At 34.6% G+C, this 21,845-nt stretch overlaps 1 protein-coding gene across 1 annotated transcript in view; it reads right to left on the minus strand.

The window, feature by feature from the left end:
* The window catches only part of CNBD1 (cyclic nucleotide binding domain containing 1), a 560,677-nt gene that overhangs the window by 186,186 nt on the left and 352,646 nt on the right, over positions 1 to 21,845 (minus strand). Inside the window, exons 7-8 of the mRNA XM_047782853.1 lie at positions 4,534 to 4,671; positions 3,285 to 3,417 (exon numbers count right to left, since the gene is read on the minus strand). Coding sequence (XP_047638809.1) covers positions 3,285 to 3,417; positions 4,534 to 4,671 — 271 coding nt within the window. The remainder of the gene's footprint in view (positions 1 to 3,284; positions 3,418 to 4,533; positions 4,672 to 21,845) is intronic.

A 21,845-nucleotide genomic window follows, 5' to 3' on the forward strand; every position in this document is an offset into this window, starting at 1 on the left:
TGCATAATATTCATTTAGTGCAAAAGAGACCAGTAAAGGAGAATAGGAAGAAAAACATTGCAATCAATGGCACAAACCTGGTTCTAGGAGGCTCAAGAATATGGCTTGAGGCTAAGTGTTGATACCTTGCAGAGTTAATTGACCTGAGAGGACTTGTATCAAAAATGTTGCAATTTAGAGCCTAGAACTTCAAATTTCCATTAAGTAGAAATTCTGTGGTTGAAACTCTATTTTTAGTTTGTGAAGATTAGAATTTTTTATTATTATTATATTGGCAAATTTTATCTCTTAAACTAAATTGATTACTACATTTTTAGTATCTCTAGTTGTTATGTTTTCTATATCATATCCTACCTGGAAAAAATAGAGCATATGAACATAAGCAGGATAACAATAAAATGTACCCAAATGGTTTGTTGATGCCAAGTTAATTTACCTTCTTTTTTTTCCTTATATGCATAGAAATAAGTTGTGTAAGTGAGATCAACTGGTTGCCATTATCCAGCCAGTCAGACCTTGGAAAAATATCCCATGGGAAGATTTTAGCTGGTGTGATAAAAACCAGGCAGGTCCAAGTTACAATCAACCTTGTACACATTCCTTATAGAAAGGCTCCTTTGCATTTGAAGCAAAAGTGAGAAGACTTAGGAAGTTAACAAGAGAAACAGAGCCAGAAATAAGCTTTAATTATTTCATAAATTTCCAGGAATTAATCCTAAATCTCTCTGAAACATCATCCAATATACATTCTTAAAATAAGATCAAAACACACATAACTATGCTTTAGGAATCATACTGCTGCTAATTTTAAACCTAGCTAAATGGAAATATAATTTGAGATTTGAGCTACACTGTTTTCTGATGAAAATTCAAAATAAATCTTGAGTAAAGTCAAGAAGTATATCTAATGCCTTTCTTTGATACATCAAGTTTGTCACTTTTGATATATCAAAAGAAAATCAGATAAGCTTTAAAGGACTTATTCTTCATCTGGGTATGTTTATTTTTAAGAACCATAGTATTTCAGAGCTTAAAGAAGCTTTGAAAAACATCTAGTGAAATTGTCATTCCTCTCTAAGTAGGATAAATGGTTTTTAAAACTGTATAAGTACAAGCACCAAACATTCAAAGGGCTGGGACTCAGTGGATAAAGAATGTCACCTTTGACTTACACAATAATCACAGATTGTTCAGTGCAATAGATAGTTTCCACCACTATTTTAAAAGCCATTTACCAAAAAGAACTTAAACCCAGTATGTCTGAGAAACTACATGTCACATCAGCATTTTATTGATTTTGTGATCTAAGTTTAAATCTTTTTTAAGTCGTATTTTAGACAGAAACACATATTCATCATAAATTATCAAATACATTAAAACATATAATCATTCCACTTTTCCAAATCTTATATTCTTTTGGCACACATAGTTGAAAAAAATCCTTGATTATGGTTTCTTTCTTCCTTTAAAATCATCTGGAAAATATTAATGTCCTGATAAATTAGCAAAGCTAAGAAGTTTTTACATAAAATAGCCTAGAACTAAGGCACGGACCAAGATTTGGTATTACTAATATAAAAAGGAGAACACATGATAAATCCAACCATCCACATTTAAAAAAATTATTTTAGGTTAAATATGGGCTAAATACTGTATTTCAAAATAATGACAAATAAAACATTAAAATAAGCATAGGTATAAATTTGGAACAAAATCAGGAAAAGGTTCATAGTCTCATTAAATTTAATAAGTTTATTAGGGAATCTCGGTTTTCGAAGCATAACCGTGTTTACTTTTTTCTAGAAGGTAAACTTTCTGTATGGTGCTATGTTAAACCTCACTTTTCTATTATATAGTGACTCCATCAAAGATTTTCTTAGCCAGATTCCTTAACTACTTCACCATAGTTTTATTATTAGAATAGTCACATTTTGGAATTTATAACTTACACCCATACTTTTTATAATTTTTTTCAAAGCCTCATCTGCTGCATATGAAAGAATTTACTGGCTAGGGGTTGAATCTGAGCTACAGTTGCCAGCCTACACTACAACCACAACAATCCCAGATCCAAACCAAATACACAAACTACAAAGAAGCTTATGGCAAATCTGGATCCTTAACCCACTGAGAAGGCCAGTAATTGAACCTACATCCTCTTGGACATTGTGTAGGCTTCTTAATCCACTGAGCCACACAGGAACTCCTAATTTTTTAATTTAATTTATAAATGTTCTCCTCCTCCTGGCACCACCTCCCTCACCACAGTCATGGCTCTGCAGGCTTGAGGTAGGCTAGTGATTCGTGACTGAAGGAAATCTAAAACTCTGACCCACATATCATAGTCCCTTTTGTGTTGGTGTCAGTTTTACCTGCTATAACAAATATCATAGATCTTAAACTACAAACATTCCTCTCAGTGTTGGCACTTGGGAAGTCCAAGATCAATAGATTCAATTCTATTAAGAGCCCTCTTTCTGGTTTGCAGACAGCTGCTTTCTAGTGATATTTTTGCATGGCCAAAAGAGATCAACTCTCTCTCTCATCTCTTATTTTAAGGAAACTAATTCCATTCATCAGGGCTGTACTTTCATGTCTTAATTACCTTCCAAAGTTCCCACATCCAAATAGCATCACATTAGGGATTAGGGCTTCAACAAAAATTTTGTGGGACATAAATATCAGTCCATAGCAGTTGGCGTCTCTTACTTAGAAGGCTTTCCGGGATGGAATCATTGTACAGAATGACTCAATGTTAACTTCACTTTTTATGTATATATAAAACAGAGGAAACTCATGCATCATTGCAATGCTGAATATTGGAAATACAGGAAGCTTCACTGCTATTATCCCTTATCTCAGTTTTACCTGTTCCCTACAATGATATTTTCCCTGATAAGGGGTATCACAAGGATTGATAAACAAACATGTTGCTTAGGTAGGTGTTATACTAGGAGAACAGAAAAAAATGACAATAAACTCTCATTGCATAATTACTTTTTATGGTTTGGTCCTGACTTACACTGACAGGGTAGGGCAAGGATAGGGCTGTGAGAAGAAATAAGAGGATGTAGAAGTAAGCCCACTTCTGAGATCCCTGTTCAAGTCAATATAGAATGATTTTTAATTTAAGAAAGCAATACTCCAATTCAAAGGTAACATTAAATATATTAGAGAAACACTCATTAAGAAATACTGTAAAAATATTAAAACTAAGACAAATTACAAATTCCAATAATATAATGTCATACAAAGAAAATGATGCAAAATTGCATTAAACTCACCATGACCTGGAGGGAATTTTTTCCATTTAATGAGTGTAACTAGCTCATATATGGATAAAGTAGGCCACTCTTCATAATACGGACACTTACGAATTAATTTCACCTTATGTTTATTTTCTAGCTTTGTTTTTTCCTAAAAAAAAGGCATTATCAAAAATTTTATACTAGGTGTTTTTTAAAAAGAAGAGAGAAAGGATATAAGATAGATCAATGGATGTAAAAAAATAAAATCTATATGAATAAAAATTAATACAAAATGCATTTGAATTTTAGGGGAGCATGTCCACATAACTATATTGAACTTTTAATCTTCAGATCTGCTACTAAAATACTTCCAAATTTTTTTAGACATCTACAAATATTTTTTCCATTTAAAAAAATCCTATTATATTCAAGACTGAACTTAAAGTTGAATTTGACATCAAATATGTGATACTGACATTTTGAAAATAAAACAAACATACAAAACAATTTTTTTAGCCAGCCACTTGAAACCACTGACATGAAGATCATTGTATCAAAAGAAACCTAACTGTTAGGGATTAAATAAAAAAAGATAGATGTCTCCTCACTGTTGCTGATGCCCATGCCCTATAGCACCTGCCCCAGGATCTGGCAGAGCATGGCCATAGGAGTACTCCAGCATGTTATCTATACCAACTTCCCCTGTCATCCATGGGAGGTGAAATAGGAGAGGGGATAAATTTTGGAATATAACTAAAAGACAATAAATTGTTACATTTGAAGAAAATATCCTAATGCAGCAGAATTAAGCTGAGATCACCTATTAATATATCTCTGGGTTTGATGTGTGTTATAACTATGAAGTAGCATGTCAATAACTCCCAAGTATTTTTTTCTCCTAAGGTAGACAGTAGAGATTTAGATATCTGGCTGTCTGAACATTCTGGTATTCCTGATACAAGACATGCTCTTGACGCCCAAAACATACAGTTGTGGAATTAATGAGAAAAATGAATGAGTGAATGAATGATTGAATTTTAGATACATGAAAAACCAAAAACACTCTAAGATAATAAATTATATCCATAGAGAGCTTTCTTTCCACTTCAGCTACTCATCACAGGCTTAAATGATGTTCATCAAATAAATCATATTTTTGTGGTCTCTAGTTAAAGTCAAATTAAAATAGAAAAGACATATGGACATCTTCTGTCCAGAGAGGCAAAACTTAGCATTTTAATTTATACCCATATTGTGTTAATATATGGATTAGATATGGTCATACCGATTTTAACTTTGCATAATTCTTTGCAGGGATTTTAAGAATTTCACAATCTTCTTCTGTCACCACTGCATACTCCTTTGCTTCTGATTCAATCCGAGCTGTAATATCCAGGGTTCCAAAGGTACTCCATTGCCCAAGCTATAAAAATACCAAAGGCAACTTAACTTTCATTATTATTTGTCTATATAAAAATAACTGTGATGGTGATAGGAACAATCTAGAAGAGTTTGCAAAAGGAAGAATTGTAGGTCAGACTTCAGGTCTTTGAAAGAAAGAGTCTGAACAGATTTGCATGGATTTTATACTCCTTCTGCCCAATGTCACTTGCCAAAAGCAATAAAACATTTTTATTTTTTTCACTAAGACAAAGAAAATAAAGGAACAGATCTCCTGTTTTATTCACTAATTTATTTTAAGTACCTGAACTAGTGCTTGGTACATAGTAGCCACTCAATAAATATTTGTTGAAGGAATGAGGAAATAGTACACTATCCATGGTCTTCTGTAGATTTTATTATACTCATATATTGGTAGTAACAAAGAAAACGAATGTAGTGTTAGGCAGTGTATAAATTACTGTTATATATATGTATTCATGTAGGGCCTCTTAATTTATTATGTAATAAATAAATATTAAGCATGGCAAAAATGTTTCACTAGAATGCACGTTGTAAGTTATTAGGATGTAGAGAGAATGTGTATATCTACATAGAGGATCTATATTCAGGTTTGCTGTGAAAAACTGGAGGACTTAAAGTAAAACAAGGAAAACTTCTTAGAGAAAGTATTGGGTCCATATGGCTATCTAAAAACAATATAGGCGAACCTCCTTTCTTCCACTTCAAATGCATAGAAAGGCTGAATATTTTTATTTTAGTTGAATGAATAGCTGAGATTGAATCTGCAAGTTCATAAATAAAGAGGGGATTTAAACAGTTATTCCAAAAGCCAAAGTGGCCCACATTGATATCAAACTAGAACAAAGCCCTGAGGGATTAAGTTCTGGGGCTTGTCCTACAATGGAAATAGGAGATGAGACTCAGAACCATATAAGGTGAGGAACTGGAGTTGAGCCTTTTTGCCTGAAGCCTAGGACATGGAAGGATTCCCCCTTGTGTGAAACAGACAACTGAAACAGAGACAACAAAACCTTCACTCATTAATCTACCTGTGGAACTGGGGAGAATTGTCATAAAATCAGGATCCTAGGTCTGCTACTTGTGTGAATGCAGAGTAAACATTCACACAAAATACAGGACCCAAACATAATGTAAAGCTTGGTACACAACTGAAAAAAAGAAAAACAAAACAAAGCAAAACTAGGATCCAGGAAAGTGCAATTTTAAAACCTTATGTATGAATTTGGGAGAAAAGAAATTCCATCAGAAAGCAATCTTTGCTTGATAATAAAATAATGATTAAAAATTGCAAGTCACACAAGTGAATAGACCCTTATGAGAAAAACTCAACAAAGGACTAAAAAAAAAAAAAAATTAAACAACCTAAAACAAGATGTACATTTATTATACTTAGACCATAAAGGGAGAACATGACATTACAGAAGCAAAAAGAAACATTTTGTAAAAGGACAAAATTAAATTTTCATAAATAAAAAATTAACTTATTGAAAGAAAAAAACATAAGGAATGCATTAATTAGTAGAAAAAAATAAATAAAGAGTTCAAGACATGGAAAAAATATATGAGAAAATTATTCAGAATAAACCATAAAAATATAGAAGGAATGGAATAAGTGGGTATTTCTTAAGATATAGATGATAGAGACCATTCAACATAAATCTACTAGGATTTCCAAAGAAAGCAAAAAGAATGAGAGTGAGGTAATTAATAAGTAACAATGGCTTCAAATTTCCAGAACAGAGATGAATCTTGAAAATAAAGGAGGACACAAAATCTACATATATGTATATTTATATTTTATATCATTGCTCAAGATTTGCTGTATTTCCTTAAACTTCCTCCTCCAAATCCAACTTCATCATCTTATTAGCTGTCAGAAATTTCAAATAGATGTTTTCTATATATTTTTCCAGATTTTTCTGATTGTTTTTATGTATAAGATTTAGTCTGAGTTACCTAATAAAGCATTATAAGCATAAATCTTATGTAACTTTGAGTAACATTCTTAAGGCTTTATTTCTCGATTCATTAACCAATATCATCAGACTCCCTAATACTATTAGGAAAGTATTCAACTTCCAATACTCTTCACACACTCACTTATTTTGGTTGAATTAATTTTATTATTGCATTTCCATTCCATTCTATAACTATCGTCATCTTCAAAATGCTCAGGAAAAAGAACAATCAAACTAGAATATTTGCTTAAAATAACATAGTGTGAGTATAAAACTAAAACAAAAGCAATAATTTTCGGAAGCATGTGAAACAAATTGCTAAAAAATGAATTTTAGATAGAACAACATTTAATCCAAAATGAAGTTATGCAAAGAGATTAATATAGAAAATTGTTGCCAGTTCAGAATAAGGTGTAGAAGTATAAATACAGTTTATTCAGAGAAGTGGGGTAAAAATGACAGAGTACCTATTAAACTTTTCTTTAAACTTTTTTGTATTTTATCAATAATATGAAGTATTATAAAATTGTAGACTTTTTAGACATTTAAAATGCAGGTTCAAAAAAAATTAAAAAATGGGCAGAAGATCTAAATAGACATTTCTCCAAAGAAGACATATATATGGCCAAAAAACATTGAGTGTTCAACATATCTTATTATTAGAGAAATACAAATCAAAATTACTATGAGGTACCACCTCACATTGATCAGAATGACCATGATCAAAAAGTGTACAAACAACAAATTCTGGAGGGATATGGAGAAAAGGGAACCTTCCTACACTGGTGGTGGGAATGTAAATTGGTACAACCTCTATGGAAAACAGTATGGAGGTTCCTCAAAAAAATATAAATAGAACTACCATGTGATCCAGCAATCCCACTCCTGGGCATCTATCCAGAGAAAACTGCAATTTCAAAAGATACATGCAGCCCAACGGTCATCAGAGCACTTTTTAAAAGTGCTAAGAAATGCAATCAGGAGGAGGAAAGATGGCAGAAAAGTAGGGGGACACACTTGCCCTCTCCCATAAACACAACAAAAAAAACACACCTACAGGTTAAATGACTCACACAGAACAGCAATCAATCACTGGCAAAAGAACCTAAACTCCAATAATGGCAAGAATCTTGTGACATAACTGGGTAAAACAAGAGAAAAGTGGAGAGAAGGGGAATCCGAGCAGGACGGGCACTCCCAAAAGGGAACTGTGGAGGAGAAAGGGATCCCACACCCTGGAAAGTCGCCTACTCGACGGAAAGATCAACCAAATCAGGAGTTCCCGTTGTGGCTCAGTGGTTAATGAACCCGACTAGGAACCATGAGGTCATGGGTTTGATCCCTGGCCTTTCCCAGTGGGTTAAGGATCCAGCATTGCCGTGAGCTGTGATGTAGGTTGCAGACACAGCTTGGATCCTGCATTGCTGTGGCTCTGGTGTAGGATGGTGGCTACAGCTCCAATTCGATCCCTAGCCTGGGAACCTCCATATGCTGCAGGAGCAGCCCAAGGAATGACAAAAAGACAAAAAAAAAAAGATCAACCAAATCAGAGGAATCTCCAGATGCAGAGAAGAGTGCAGCAGTAAGTCAGAGTTCTGAAAAGCAGAGTGAGAACCAAACAGATCATCTGAAATACTGGCACAGTCACCAAAAATTGAGACACTTGGGTTGAGGTTAGTCCCCAGGAAAGGGCTGGGGTGGGTGGAGTGGAGACTGCCTGAGGGGTCTAGGAACCAGTCTGTCAAGTTTGACAGGGCAGAGACTGCCTGGGAGACTAGAAAGCAGAGTGTCATAGGGGGAGGGAGCAATATGTTAACAGCTGGTATGTGGAAAGCCACATCAGAGGGAGCCTGGGAAAAGAGCTGGATCTGCAGGAGAGACAAGGCGTGAGTTTTGGAGAGGGGAGAGAAGGGGTGGGCCACCATAGAACACGCCACAGCAAGATCACCACCCTGCCAGCTATCAGAAAGCTGTGCTTCCCAGTGCATCCCCCCTCCCCCTACCCCTCATGCATGTGCAGGACCTGAGGCTGCCTGCCATCCTGGAGGGCTGGCCTAAACATTTGCTGGAAACCTACCACCACAGGGGCTTTCCCTCCCCTGGCCTGATTGCCCTCTGGAGGGGCTACACCCCTGCGGAGCAGCACCCAACACCACCAGCCCCTAGGAAAAGGCCTGCAGCCAATAAAACCTAGAACAAGCTTGGCCAGGCTGTGTAAAGAGCTGCATACATTCTCAGACAGTCCTTCTGAGTCAGGCTGCCCAGGGGAAGAGCCTCATGGGTTCTCAGTGACCCAGATAGCTTCTTCAACCCTTGGGGGGCACTGCACTCCTGCAAAACTGCTGCCCAGCAACGCCAGCCCCCTGTAAGAGCCCCACAGCCCCAAAACACCAGAGCAAACTCTGCCCATCTGAGTGAAATCTGCTTCCATCGTGGTGTGGATCTCCCAGTCCTGTCTGCTCTCAGGAAGTCCTCCTTTGCTTCAGAGAGACCCTGTTAGCCCAGCCAACATTCCAGAAAAGCCACACTGACTCAAAGAAGACTGACCAACAATGCCAGCCCTCAGGAAACATTCCACAGCAGTGCCAAGGCAAACACTGCCTGGCCACAGAGAGTACAACTCAACCAGGAAAAAGAAAACAACAAGCAAGATGAAGAAGCTGAGACACCACCCCCAGTTAGACCAACAGGAGAACTCACCTAAATCAGTCAACAATGAAACAGATCTCTGCAGTCTGACAGACCTGGAGTTCAAAAGAGAAATAGTGAAAAGACTGAAGCAATTAAGAGAAGATATGAACAGTAATGCAGACACCCTCAGAAAGGAACTGGAAAATATAAGGAGGGCCAAGAAAAACTACAAAATTCATTTGCAGAGATACAAACTGAACTAAGGGCAGGAAAAACCAGAATGAATAATGCAGAAGGACAAATCAGTGATGTGGAAGATAGAATAATGGAAATCACCCAATCAGGTCAGCAGACAGAAAACCAAATGAAAAAACATGAAAGCAATAAGCAATATAAGAGACCTATGGGATAATATAAAGCGGGCCAATCTACGCATAATAGGAATTCCAGAAGGAGTAGCAAAAGATAAGGAGATGGAAAATATATTTGAAGAAATTATCACTGGAAACTTCCCAAATCTAAAGGATACTGAGTTCAAGATACAGGAAGCACAGAGTGGCCCAAACAAGTTGAACCCAAACAGACCCACACCAAGACACATTATAATAAAAATGGCAAAAGTTAGTGATAAAGAGAGGATCCTAAAGACAGCAGGAGAAAAGCAGAATGTTACCTACAAGGGAACCCCCATAAGATTATCAGCTGATTTCTCCACAGAAGCACTACAGGCCAGGGGGGAATGGCAAGAGATATTTAAAGTGCTAAAAGGAAAAAAATATGCAACCTAGAATATTCTATCCAGCAAGAATATCATTTAAAATAGAAGGGGAAATAAAATTTTTTTCCAACAAACAAAAGCTAAAAGAATACAGCAATACAAAACCCAGGCTAAAAGAAATATTGAAAGGACTTTCTCTAAACCAAAAAAAAAAAAAAAAAAGAAAAAGAAAGGAAGGAAAGAAAGGGAGGAAAAAGAAAAAAAAAGAAGAGAAAGAACTAGGATTGAGGAAACCACAATCAGAGAGCAGTCACTCAAATAAGCCAGCATACAGATTTAATCATAAACATGTTTCAAACAAAATAAAATTAAAAAGAAAAAATAAAAAAAGAGTCATCGAAATCGTAAAATGTGGGCAAGGGGTGTTAGGAAATAAATAGACCCTTTGTTTGTTTGTTTGTTTCTCTTCTTAATTTTAATATAGTAATGAAGCATTTGAACCTACAGGACCATCAGGCTAAAACACACAATAATAGGAAGGGGATAGCATATTTAAAAAACAGGGCAAACACAAGCCAAAACCAAACATTGCATTCACAAAAAATGAAAAAAACACTCAAACAGATAACCGGAGACCTTCCAACCAAAAAAAGAAAGGAAGAATGGATAACCATAGAATCAACTGGAACATGAGGTTCGAAATGGCAATAAATCATCATCTATCAATTATTACTTTAGATGTCAATGGACTGAATGCTCTGATCAAAAGACACAGAGTGGCTGAGTGGATAAAAAGGCAAAAACCTTCAATATGCTGCCTACAAGAAACTCACCTTGGGAGTTCCCATCCTGGTCAGTGGTTAACGAATCCAACTAGGAACCATGAGGTTGCGGGTTCAGTCCCTGCCCTTGCTCAGTGGGTTAATGATCCGGCATTGCCGTGAGCTGTGGTGTAGGTTGCAGACGCAGCTCGGATCCCATGTTGCTTTGGCTCTGGCGTAGGCTGGTGGCTACAGCTCCAATTGGACCCCTAGCCTGGGAACCTCAATAAGCCTTGGTAGCGGCCCAAGATATAGCTAAAAAGACAAAAAAGAAAAAAGAAACTCACCTTAGGACAAAGGATACATATGGATTGAAAGTGAAGGGGTGGGGAAAAATATTTCACGCCAATAGACATGACAGGAAAGCAGGCATTGCAATACTCATATCAGTCAAAATAGACATCAAAACAAAAGATATAAAGAAAGACAAAGAAGGACACTATTTAATGATTAAGGGATCCATCCAAGGAGAGGATGTTACTATCGTCAACATATATGCCCCCAATACAGGAGCACCCAGATACATACAACAAATACTAACAGACATGAAGGGAGAAATCGATGGAAATGCAATCATAGTAGGAGATTTTAATACCCCACTCACACCAATGGACAGATCCTCTAGACAGAAAACCAATAAAGCCACAGAGATCCTGAAGGAAACAATAGAAAAGTTAGACTTCATTGGTATCTTCAGGAGACTACATCCAAAAAAATCAGAATACACATTCTTCTCAAGTGCACATCGAACATTCTCAAGAATCGACCACACATTGGGACACAAAGCTAACCTCAACAAATTTAGGAGCATAGAGATTATCTCAAGTGTCTTCTCTGACCACAATGCCATGAAATTAGAAATCAACCACGGGAAAAGAAATGAGAAAAAAACTACTACATGGAGACTAAACAACACGCTACTAAAAAACCAATGGGTCAAAGAGGAAATCAAGAAGGAAATTAAAAAATACCTTGAAACAAATGATAATGAAGACACAACTCCTCAAAATCTATGGGATGCTGCAAAAGCAGTGCTCAGAGGGAAATTGATAGCGATACAGGCCTTCCTCAAAAAAGAAGAAAGATCCCAAATGGGCAACTTAACCCTCCACCTAAACGAATTAGAAAAAGAAGAACAAAAAAGACCTAAAGTCAGCAGAAGGAAGGAAATTCTAAAGATCAAAGAAGAAATCAATAAAATAGAGATTCCAAAAACAATAGAGAAAATTAATAAAACCAAGAGCTGGTTCTTTGAAAAGGTAAACAAAATTGACAAACCCCTGGCCAGACTCACTAAAAAGAGGAGAGAAAGAACTCAAATAACCAAAATTAGAAATGAAAAAGGAGAAATCACAACGGATACGGCAGAAATACAAAAAACCGTAAGAGAATACTATGAACAACTATATGCCAACAAACTTGACAACCTGGAAGAAATGGACAATTTTCCAGAATCTTACAGCCTGCCAAAACCGAATCAAGAAGAAACAGACCAACTGAACAGACCGATCCCTAGAAATGAAATTGAAGAGGTCATAAAATCACTCCCTACAAATAAAAGTCCAGGGCCAGATGGCTTCACAGGCGAATTCTATCAAAATTATAAAGAGGATCTGGTGCCCATCCTCCTTAAACTCTCTCAAAAGGTCGAAGAAGAAGGCATACTCCCAAAGACATTCTATGATGCCACCATCACCCTCATTCCAAAACCAGACGAAGATACCACCAAAAAGGAAAACTATCGGACAATATCTTTGATGAACATAGATGCAAAAATTCTCAACAAAATCTTAGCCAGCCGAATGCAACAACATATCAAAAAAATCATACACCATGACCAGGTAGGGTTCATCCCAGGTTCACAAGGATGGTTCAACATATGCAAATCAATCAAGGCCCTACACCACATTAACAAAAGAAAAGTCAAAAATCATATGATCATCTCAATAGACGCAGAAAAAGCATTTGACCAAGTCCAACATCCATTCATGATCAAGACCCTCGCCAAAGTGGGTAGAGAGGGAACATTCCTGAACATGATCAAAGCCATTTATGATAAATGCACAGCAAATATAATACTCAATGGGGAAAAACTGAAAGCCTTCTCACTCAAATCTGGAACAAGACAGGGATGCCCACTCTCACCACTGCTCGTCAACATAGTTTTGGCAGTCCTAGCCACAGCAATTACACAAACCAAAGAAATAAAAGGGCATCCATATAGGAAGAGAAGAGGTAAAACTGCCACTGTATGCAGACAACATGATACTATACCTAGAAAACCCTAAGGACTCAACCCCAAAACTACTTGAACTGATTAATAAATTCAGCAAAGTAGCAGGATATGAGACTAACATTCAGAAGTCAGTCACATTTCTGTGCACCAGCAATGAAATATTAGAAAAGGAATACAAAAATACAATACCTTTTAAAATTGCACCTCACAAAATCAAATACCTCGGAATACACCTGACCAAGGAGGTAAAGGACCTGTATGCCGAGAACTATCAAACTTTAATCAAAGAAATCAAAGAAGATGCAAAGAAATGGAAAGATATTCCATGTTCATGGATTGGAAAAATCAATATTGTACAAATGGCCATACTACCCAAAGCAATCTACAGAGTCAATGCAATCCCTACCAAATTACCCATGTCATTTTTCACAGAACTGGAACAAACAATCCACAAATTTATACGGAACCACAAAAGACCCAGAAGCACCAAAGCAATCCTGAGAAACAAAAACCAAGCAGGAGGCATAACTCTCCCAGACCTCAAAAAATATTACAAAGCCACAGTCACCAAAAGAGTGACAGACAAACCAATGGAACAGAAGAGAGAACCCAGAAATAAACCCCGACACCTACGGTCAATTAGTCTTTGACAAGGGAGGCAAGAACATCAAATGGGAAAAAGAAAGTCTATTCAGCAAGCATTGCTGGGAAACCTGGACAGCTGCATGCAAAGCAATGAAACTGAAACACATCCTCACATCATGCACAAAAATAAACTCAAAATGGCTGAAAGACTTAAATATAAGACAGGACACCACCAAACATAAAACAAAACATAGGCAAAACACTCTCTGACATCAACCTCATGAATATTTTCTCAGGCCAGTCTCCCAAAGCAATAGAAATTAGAGCAAAAATGAACCCATGGGACCTCATCAAACTGAAAAGCTTTTGCACAGCAAAGGAAACCCAAAAGAAAACAAAAAGACAACTTTCAGAATGGGAGAAAATAGTTTCAAATGATGCAATGGACAAGGGCTTAATCTCCAGAATATATAAGCAACTTATACAACGCAACAGCAAAAAAGCCCATCACCCAATGGAAAAATGGGCAAAAGACCTGAATAGACTGTTCTCCAAGGAAGATATACAGATGGCCAGCAAACACATGAGAAAATGCTCAACATCGCTGATCATAAGAGAAATGCGAATCAAAACTACCATGAGATACCACCTCACACCACTCAGAATGGCCCTCATTAAATAGTCCACAAAGAACAAGTGCTGGAGGGGCTGTGGAGAAAAGGGAACCCTCCTGCACTGCTGGTGGGAATGTAAACTGGTAGAGCCACTGTGGAGAACAGTATGGAGATACCTTCGAAATCTATACATAGAACTTCCATATGACCCCGCAATCCCACTCTTGGTCACATATCCGGACAAAACTCTCCTTAAAAGAGACACATGCACCCGCATGTTCATTGCAGCCCTATTCACAATAGCCAGGACATGGAAACAACCCAAATGTCCATCAACAGATGATTGGATTAGGAAGATGGGGTATATATACACAATGGAATGCTCCTCAGCCATAAAAAAGAATGACATAATGCCATTTGCAGCAACATGGATGGAACTAGAGACTCTCATACTGAGTGAAATGAGCCAGAAAGACAAAGACAAATACCATATGGTATCACTTATAACTGGAATCTAATATCCAGCACAAATGAACATCTCCACAGAAAAGAAAATCATTGGACTTGGAGAATAGACTTGTGGCTGCCTGATGGGAGAGGGAGGGAGTGGGAGGTATCGGGAGCTTGGGATTATCAGACACAACTTAGAATAGATTTACAATGAGATCCTGCTGAGTAGCATTGAGAACTATGTCTAGATACTCATATTGCAACAGAACAAGGGATGGGGAAAAAAAATGTATACATGTAAGAGCAATTTGATCCCCATGTTGTACAGCAGGAAAAAAAATAAAAAAAAAAATATGAGCCTCCACAGGGAAAAAAAAAAAGAAAGAAAGAAATACAATCAATTTAAATGTCCATTTGCATAGCAATGGATTAAGAAATTTTGGTACATATAGGCAATGGTATACTATTCAGCCATGAAAATAATGAAATAATGACATTTGCAGCAACATAGATGGACCTAGCCATGATCATACTATGTGAAATAAGTCAAAGACAAAAATATGGTATTACTTATATGTGGAATCCAAAAAATAGTATAAATGAATTCATTTACAAAATAGAAAAAGACTCACAAACATAAAAATTATAATTACCAAAGGGGGTGGAGGCTAGGTAGCCGTGAACTGAGAGTGTGGTTAACACATGAATACTACCATAAGTAAAATAGATAATCAACAAGGATATACTGTATAGCATAGGAATTCCATTCAATATCTTAAAATAAACTATATTGGAAAAGAATAGAAAAAATATATATATGCAAACATACATATAATGGAATCACTTTGCTGTACACCTGAAATTAACACAATATTGTGAATCAATCATTTTAATATCTTTATATTGATACTTAAAATGCCTTAAATTATATACATCAAATATTTGCAGTTGTTATCTTTGGATGATGGAATTGCAGGTAATTATCCTTATTTTTATGTGTCTCTCTGCATTTTCTGAATTTTTCAATAAATATATTTTAAAATAGGACATTATAAGGCCATTTACATGACTTACAACTCAATCTTTCTAAATGTTTTTTGGAAAATATTCATTAAGTCTATGTAGATGTTCCTATTTTCCTGGAGATATTTATTAGAAATACACAAAACAAATAGTTTGTCTCATCTCTAAGGTTTTGTTATTTCATTGAAAATGGATAGATATCTTTATTGGGAATGATGTATTCTCATGATTTAAAAATTAACTTCTCTAATAATGCATAACCCAAACAACCTATCTCTGAATATTAGGAGTTGGTAAAATCATTAAGATTTCTTCTGAATAAAAACATCATGTTGAGACTTGCATTTTGCCAAAATGAAAAACAGAACACTTTCACAGGTATAGTTTTTGTTTTGTTTTATTTTTTTCCATTGTTTCAAGCTTCTAGACACATTAAAAGAGATCAATATCTAAAATTACAGCTTCTATTTTTAAACCAAGAAAAGGTCTTGTTCTTAACACTATGAAACATATTTCCTTTTCTAAGGGACTGAAAAAGCAGACAGAGAAAATGCAAAGGCTTTTTAGATCAGGGATTCATGACTGAGGTCTAAAGACAGACTTTTAAAGACTTTCAAACTCCTAATGTATTATGCCACATTATGTGATTATTTGTAAATTTCCATTTTCCTTGAGTTTCTATAGCATTTATTAGATTTTCAAAGTTTTCTGTGTTCTCATAGGTTAAAAAGCACTGTTGCAGATAGAAAAATATTATTTTTCCACCATGATTAAATGGCTTATGTAGAAAGTACTTTCTTACAACTAAACAATGTTGTACAATAATAGAGGGATAAAAAGATGTATTTTATAATCTTTCACATACTTAGAGAGAATTTGGGCCATATTGGGGCTATACTGTGATATCTAGAAGGAAGAAACAGGAACAGACTTAATGTGAGGACAATCTTCTTGGAACTTAACACATTCTACTGGCTGAGATACTGCACTGTGTGTCTCTGTAGTAGTTCCCGGGGTACATTCATTCCAACCTGTATGCTGAGTCAAAGAAGACATTTTCTATTGTAGGAAAATAACTGATATTTTAAGATTATAAAGATAATGATGCAGTCTCTAAGTAAAACTACAAATCAAGTTGATTTTTAGATATAGTCCATAAATTCCTCTTTAAAAAGTTTGGCTAAATGAAACATCTTTTATGTCCTTCACACATTTTAGCAAGAGACTAGACATCATAATGGATAAGAAAAGATGTTCTTTTTATTTGCTCTAAAACAGTTGGTTCTTTCAAACACCCTCAGGATATTTCCACCTCTTCAGTTGTTCACATGACACACTTGTCTGAAATATCTAGCACACTGACTGTTTATCTGAATTCTACCCAGCTTCAAGGTCCAGTTTAAATCTTATCCTTTTCGGAAACTCTCCTGGTTTAATCACAATTATCCCTCTGATTTCCAATAAAATATGTACTATGCTGTTTTGTTATATAACATGCAATGCTCTCATAAGTGAGGGCACTCTACAAAATAAGAGACAATATTATATTACTATCTTAAAATTGTGAGGATAAAGAAATTTGTTTCCTTCCATATAATAATAATAATATAGGGAGATTTTCAACAGCAAATGAACCTGAGTTGTGTAATATCACATGGTGCCACTTTTAAGACCAGTAATATTCAAATTAAATGGCTTACCTGATGTCGTTTTTAATTCCACTGTGGTTATAGAATATTTCAAGTTTAAATCAGTTGAATCAACCATTTGATATTTGTTGAGAAGTAACCTATGATTTAGCACCAAATCAATTTTTTAAATGTCCCAAATGCATTTAAAAAGAATGTACTTTCTGCAATTGCTGTTTGCAATGTTGAATACAGGTCTATTAGATCAACTTTGATAATTGCGTTATTCAGAATTTCTTTATCTCATTCTGCAGCAGTTTCCAGCTGTCAGACTCAAATTGGATATTGGTCACAGATTTTGAACTTGCCAGCTTTCAGAATTCCTTCGCCAATTTCTTCTATCATCTATCTCTCTATCTATCATCTGTCTATCTATTTTTCTATATATCTATCTTTCTATCTTCTATCGGCTCTGACATATAAGTATTTACAGAGTTCAGCGTTTTGTTCTGTGAAACTTGGGAATAGGCAAATGTCTCAAAGAAAAGAGAGATACCAAGTTCTTTTACTCTGATTTTCTTTTTCCAGTATCTTGGCCCCTAAATTTTTGACTGAACTCAAAGTTCTGTTACTCTGGTACTCTAAGACTTATGAAAGTTTGGATTCACTCTTTTCTTCTTAGTTGTTCCATCCCTATGATATTTAAAAATTGTCAGATGCCTCAGAGAAAAAGCCACAGAAAATGTCTGTATCAAAGCAATGTGTTTCTCTTCTTTTGTGAAGCAAAGCCCTTCAAATCCTGGTTAATTTGGTTGCCCTTAAATACCTTCAGAACTATTCTTTTTTTAAAATTTTATTATAGATGATTTACAGTGTTCTATCAATTTAAGCTCTACAACAAAGTGACCCAGTTATACATATATACACATTCTTTTTCTCATAATATTTTCCATCAAGAACTATTCATCTATTTGTACACATTGGATACTAATGAGAGTATGTGAGTACTTAGTATTAATTGCAATTTGCAAGTTGTCATGTAAGTGTATCTTGTTTATTTTTCTCTCTGAATTAAATTTATTTTCAAAGTCTTTTAAAGAGCTATATATTTTCTATTTCATATACCAAATATAACTAGGGATGCAGAAAAGGGTAGAAGAACAAAGAAAAAAATCACCCAGAGAATTCATAAGAAATATGTTCCTGATGTGTGTCATTCCACTCACAATGTAAATTCTTCTGAACAGCCTAGAATGCAACCTATCTCAGAATAGCTCAGCTGATAACCATAAGCTAAATCTCAGATGGATTCCCAGTATTTCCTCATGCATTTTTTTATGTTTCATAGAGATAAATTCATATATTTCATAATTTCTAAACATTTTTGATCTTCAATTAATACTACTGATTAGTTATAGCTGAGAAAAATAACTTTTCATATGTCTATTATTTGAGATTTTTTATTTTATTATTACAAAGGAGAATCTAATCAATCTGATATATAGGACTGAACCATTCAACCAGTAGAAATAATCATTCCAGCAAAATGACCCTTCTATCCTGAGAGGTTATACTGCAAGAACTATGCATGGTATAGTCACAATAATTTAATGGTAAGCATTAAGAAGTTAAAAATATTTCTGTATAATATGAAATTCAACGTCAACTAAAGGAAATGCTAGCTTCTACTTTAAATAGTCATAAGCTTTAAAAATTAGCATGTAATGGTCAGTAAAAAATTAATGGATCATGTGTTGAAATGAATATTTGATGTGATTTCATACATAAGTACTCATCAAATGTCCAATAGCTATTGCAGTTATAAAATCTAGAGCACCTTAATGGGTTAACGCCATTCATGTGCTGTAGGGTTTATCAATTTTTAAATTAATTGCTTTTATGTGATTTGAATTTTACATAAAAGGTTATATATCTTGGTAGCTTTATATAGCAGACTCTCTTTTTCTAATAAGCCAGAAACACTACTTCCTGATTTTATATTCAAAATGGAACATTTCCCCCACATAACGCTGAATTCAATGTTCATATATCCATTATTTCTGAGTTTAATGTATTCTTACAAAGAAGATTCAGTTGAATAAGCTTAGATATGAACTAAAATAATGGTGTCAACCTAATCTGAATGTGAAAATGATTTAACATTTACATTTCAGTTATAGTAAAAGTTAAGTACTTAGAATTTCATTTTGGACTATTCCATATTTGCCATTAAAGAACTCTAAGTTTCTTAAATATACTCTCCCCCTTTGTAACTGAATAGCCTATTTTTTAAACTTTTCAATGTACAATTTATCCTTGAACAACATGAGTCAAACTGCATGAGTCCACATAAATGCAGGGTTTTTTTTAATAAATGTATTGGAAAGAGTTTTGGAGATTTGTGACAATTTGAAAAACCCCAAATTTTGTAATCTAGAAATATCAAAAAAGTTTAAAAAATAGATATGTCATGAAAGTATAAACTATATATAGACACTAGTCTATCCTTACATAAATATAAGGTTAATGATATTTAATATAAATTAATAAAGGTTTTCTTTATTGTTTTAAAATTTTGTTTTCAAAGAATTACATTGCCATACAATTTGACTCTCACAATTGGAGAAGTTGTGATACATCAGCCTATATCACAGGTGGTTTTTTTTAATAACGATGTTTCCAATACTCTATCATTGATATGTCTATAATACTGCATGCCATCAGAAACATATAACAATTTACTCATTAATGTATATAGGTTAGGCCATTGGGAAGCAATTTTATAGATTACACTAGGTCAACCTACTGCAACTATATCACTGCCTTGTCATTATTAATGCATGAATTGTTTTACTTGTATATAAATATGAATCTTTTTTAATTTTCTTTCTACATTTGATGTCTAGTGTTAATGTAGATAACATCTACAGTGATGTAGGTATTGAAGATGATTTATCTTGTAAAAGGATAATGTAAACATATGGTATTGATGAATACAGTAGGTTACCATAAATGCATTTTCTCTTTCTCATGAATTTCCTAATAATATTTTCTCTAGTTTATTTATAATACAGTATATAATGCCTACAATATACAAAATGTGTGTTAATCAACTGCTTATATTATTGGTACTTCTTGTGAAGAATAATATTAGCAGTTAAGTACAGGGAGAGTGAAAAACTATACACAGGTTTTTAACAGTACAGGTATTAGTGTCCCTAAGTCCCACAGTATTCAGGTGTCCATTGCATAGTAAGTAAATAAAAATAATGATAAAATGTTTATTCCTAGATATTCTTTCTTTGATACAATTTTAAACAGGATTGTTTTAGTGTTTTTTCTTTCAAATACTTCATTATTTATGTATACAAAAGTAACAGATTTCTGTATATTAATCTTGCATCATGCAACTTTACTGAATTGATTTATTAGTTCAAATAGTGTTTTGGTAGAGATTTTAGGATTTTCTATATACAGTGTCATGACATCTTCAAATGGTGATAGTTTTTTTTCTTCCCTTTCAATTTGGATTCCTTTTATTTCTTTGCCTTGTCTGATTGTTGTAGCTAAGACGTTCCTAATACTATGTTAAATAGAAGTGGCAATAGTGGTACTCTTTGACTTTTTCCTGATTTAGAGGAAAGGCTTTCAGCTTTTCACTGTTGAGTAATGTTAACTGTGGATTTGTCATAAATGATCTTTCATCTATTAAGTTATGCTCCCTATTCTAAACCCATTTTGATGAAATTTTTTTATCATGGAGAATTGTCGAATTTTGTCAAATGTTTTTCCTGCATTTATTGAGATTATCATGTGATTTTTAGCCTTCCTTTTGGTAATGTGATGTGTCATATTGATTAATTTATGAATACTGAAACATATTTGCATCTCCATAATAAACTTGGTCATGGTGTATTATCCGTTAAAAATATTGTTGAATTTGGTTTGCTAATACATTGGTGAGAATTTTTACATCTATAACCATCAGAGATATTGACCTGTAATTTTTGTTTTTTTAGTGACTTTTTCTGGTTTTGGTATGGGGGTAATTGATCTAGAGTGATCAAAACAGCATGGTACCAGCACAAAAAAAAGAGACACATAGGTCAATGCAACAGAAAGGAGAGCCTAGAAATAAATTTATGCACATATGGTCAATTAATCTATGACAAAAGAAGCAAGAATATACATCGAAGTAAAGTCAATCTCTTCAATAAGTGGTGTTTGGAAAAGTCTACAGCTCCGTGTAAAAGAATGAGATTAGGACATTTCCTTACACCATATAAAAAATAAACTCAAAATGGATTAAAGACCTAAATATAAGATCTGAAAGTATAAACCATAAATATAAGATCTGGAATAGAACATAGGCAGAACACTCATTGACAAAAGTTTTAACAATACTTTTTGGATTTATCTCCTAAGGCAAAAGAAATAAAAGTAAAAATAAACAGTGAGATCTAATTATACTTAAAAGCTTTTTCACAGTAAAGGAAGCCATCGATAAA

The sequence above is a fragment of the Phacochoerus africanus genome, chromosome 6 (assembly GCF_016906955.1).
Source record: "Phacochoerus africanus isolate WHEZ1 chromosome 6, ROS_Pafr_v1, whole genome shotgun sequence".
In the NCBI taxonomy this organism is placed as follows: Eukaryota; Metazoa; Chordata; class Mammalia; order Artiodactyla; family Suidae; genus Phacochoerus; species Phacochoerus africanus.